Source organism: Fulmarus glacialis, unplaced genomic scaffold (genome assembly GCF_000690835.1).
Source record: "Fulmarus glacialis isolate BGI_N327 unplaced genomic scaffold, ASM69083v1 scaffold25261, whole genome shotgun sequence".
In the NCBI taxonomy this organism is placed as follows: Eukaryota; Metazoa; Chordata; class Aves; order Procellariiformes; family Procellariidae; genus Fulmarus; species Fulmarus glacialis.
The window spans coordinates 352-1,613 of NW_009191236.1; the positions used below are offsets into that span (position 1 = coordinate 352).

General features: G+C 61.6%; 1 protein-coding gene across 1 annotated transcript in view; it reads right to left on the reverse strand.

Moving 5' to 3' along the window:
• The window catches only part of MEX3A (mex-3 RNA binding family member A), a gene marked incomplete at both ends in the record, with an annotated part of 815 nt that extends 341 nt beyond the window's left edge, over positions 1 to 474 (reverse strand). The window contains 2 exon segments of the mRNA XM_009586618.1: positions 1 to 370; positions 372 to 474. Of these exon segments, the coding sequence (XP_009584913.1) occupies positions 1 to 370; positions 372 to 474 (473 nt within the window).
• Between the last annotated feature and the right edge of the window lie 788 nt (positions 475 to 1,262).

Sequence of the window (1,262 nt, forward strand, 5' to 3'; positions counted from 1 at the left end):
CTCCAGGCCGGAGTCGGGGCTGCTGGAGAGGAAGTCGTTCTCGTTGTTGTACTCCAGGATCTTGCCCGTCCTCACCGCGATGTGGGTCTCGATCTCCTCCCGGGCACGTTCAACATTACCTGGCGCGCCGGTGATTTCAAAGACGGGGTCCCGGTCCCGGCTGGGCGTGATGATGTAGGTGTTGGTCTGCTGCTGGATCCGCTTGATGGTGGCTCCTTTGGGGCCCACCACCAAGCCCACCACGCGGTAGGGCACGCGCACCCGGATGGTGACTTGCCCCGGCAAGGTGGGAGCGCTGCCAAAAGTGGTGCCAGCCTTGTTGCGGGAGGCCCTGATCATGGAGAAGTGCTCGGCAGCAGAGATGATCTCCCACGTCCTCCCGCCGTCCCGTCACCATGAAGACCGGCTCCTCACCCCGTACTGGAGGCTAGTCTTGAGGGTTGGTCTTTGCCCGCAGGGCTTTGATCTTGCAGCCTTGGGGAAGAGAGAGAAAACAAGGCAGGGAGGTTAGAAAGGCTGTCCTGCCACCCTCCCCTCTCCTCAGGAAACCAAGCTGAGCTGTCGTGTTTTCAGCAGACCCTGCACCATGCAGCAGCCACTGCCCAGGGACCTAAAATGAGGGAAAGATCCTTTCCCCCCTAACCCTGACAGGAGAAATGCCAGAGGAAGGTTTCCCCGTCACCATCCCCATAGAGCTCCCCGCTCAGGAGCTCCCCGCTCCCTCATCCTCAGGCGGGTGTCGCCATTTTGCGTGCTGCCCCCCACCACACAATCCCCCTCAGCCGCCTCCCCTCAGAAATCAGCCACTCCTCAGCAATCACCCCTCAGAGATCTCCCTTTCACACACCCACAGGCACCAGGAGCCGGGGAGCAGGGGGGATTCAAGCCCTCCCCATGGGCCAGCGGTCCCTGTGAGGAAGGCTGTCCCTGCTGAGGCCCAGATCCCGCCATGTTGCCCCTCAGAGAAGACGGCCACCCTGGCTCCCCTCTTGTCAGAGTGGCTCTTGGGACAGGAAGGATTCAGCTGACACACGGGGCCGCGAGACAGGCTGGAGATGACAGGAGAAAGCAGGGGGATGCCGAGTCCACAGCCAGACATGGCTAATGCGGAGCCCCTTTGTCACCCTGTGCCAGCTCACAGGGAGCACGAGGGGAGAGACGTCTGCCATAACTCAAGAGAGCAGAGCCCTCCACAGGGACTTCTGTCCTACTGCGGAGCTTTTGGGGTGAATCCGGTGTGATCTGGGTCACTTTCGGGAGGC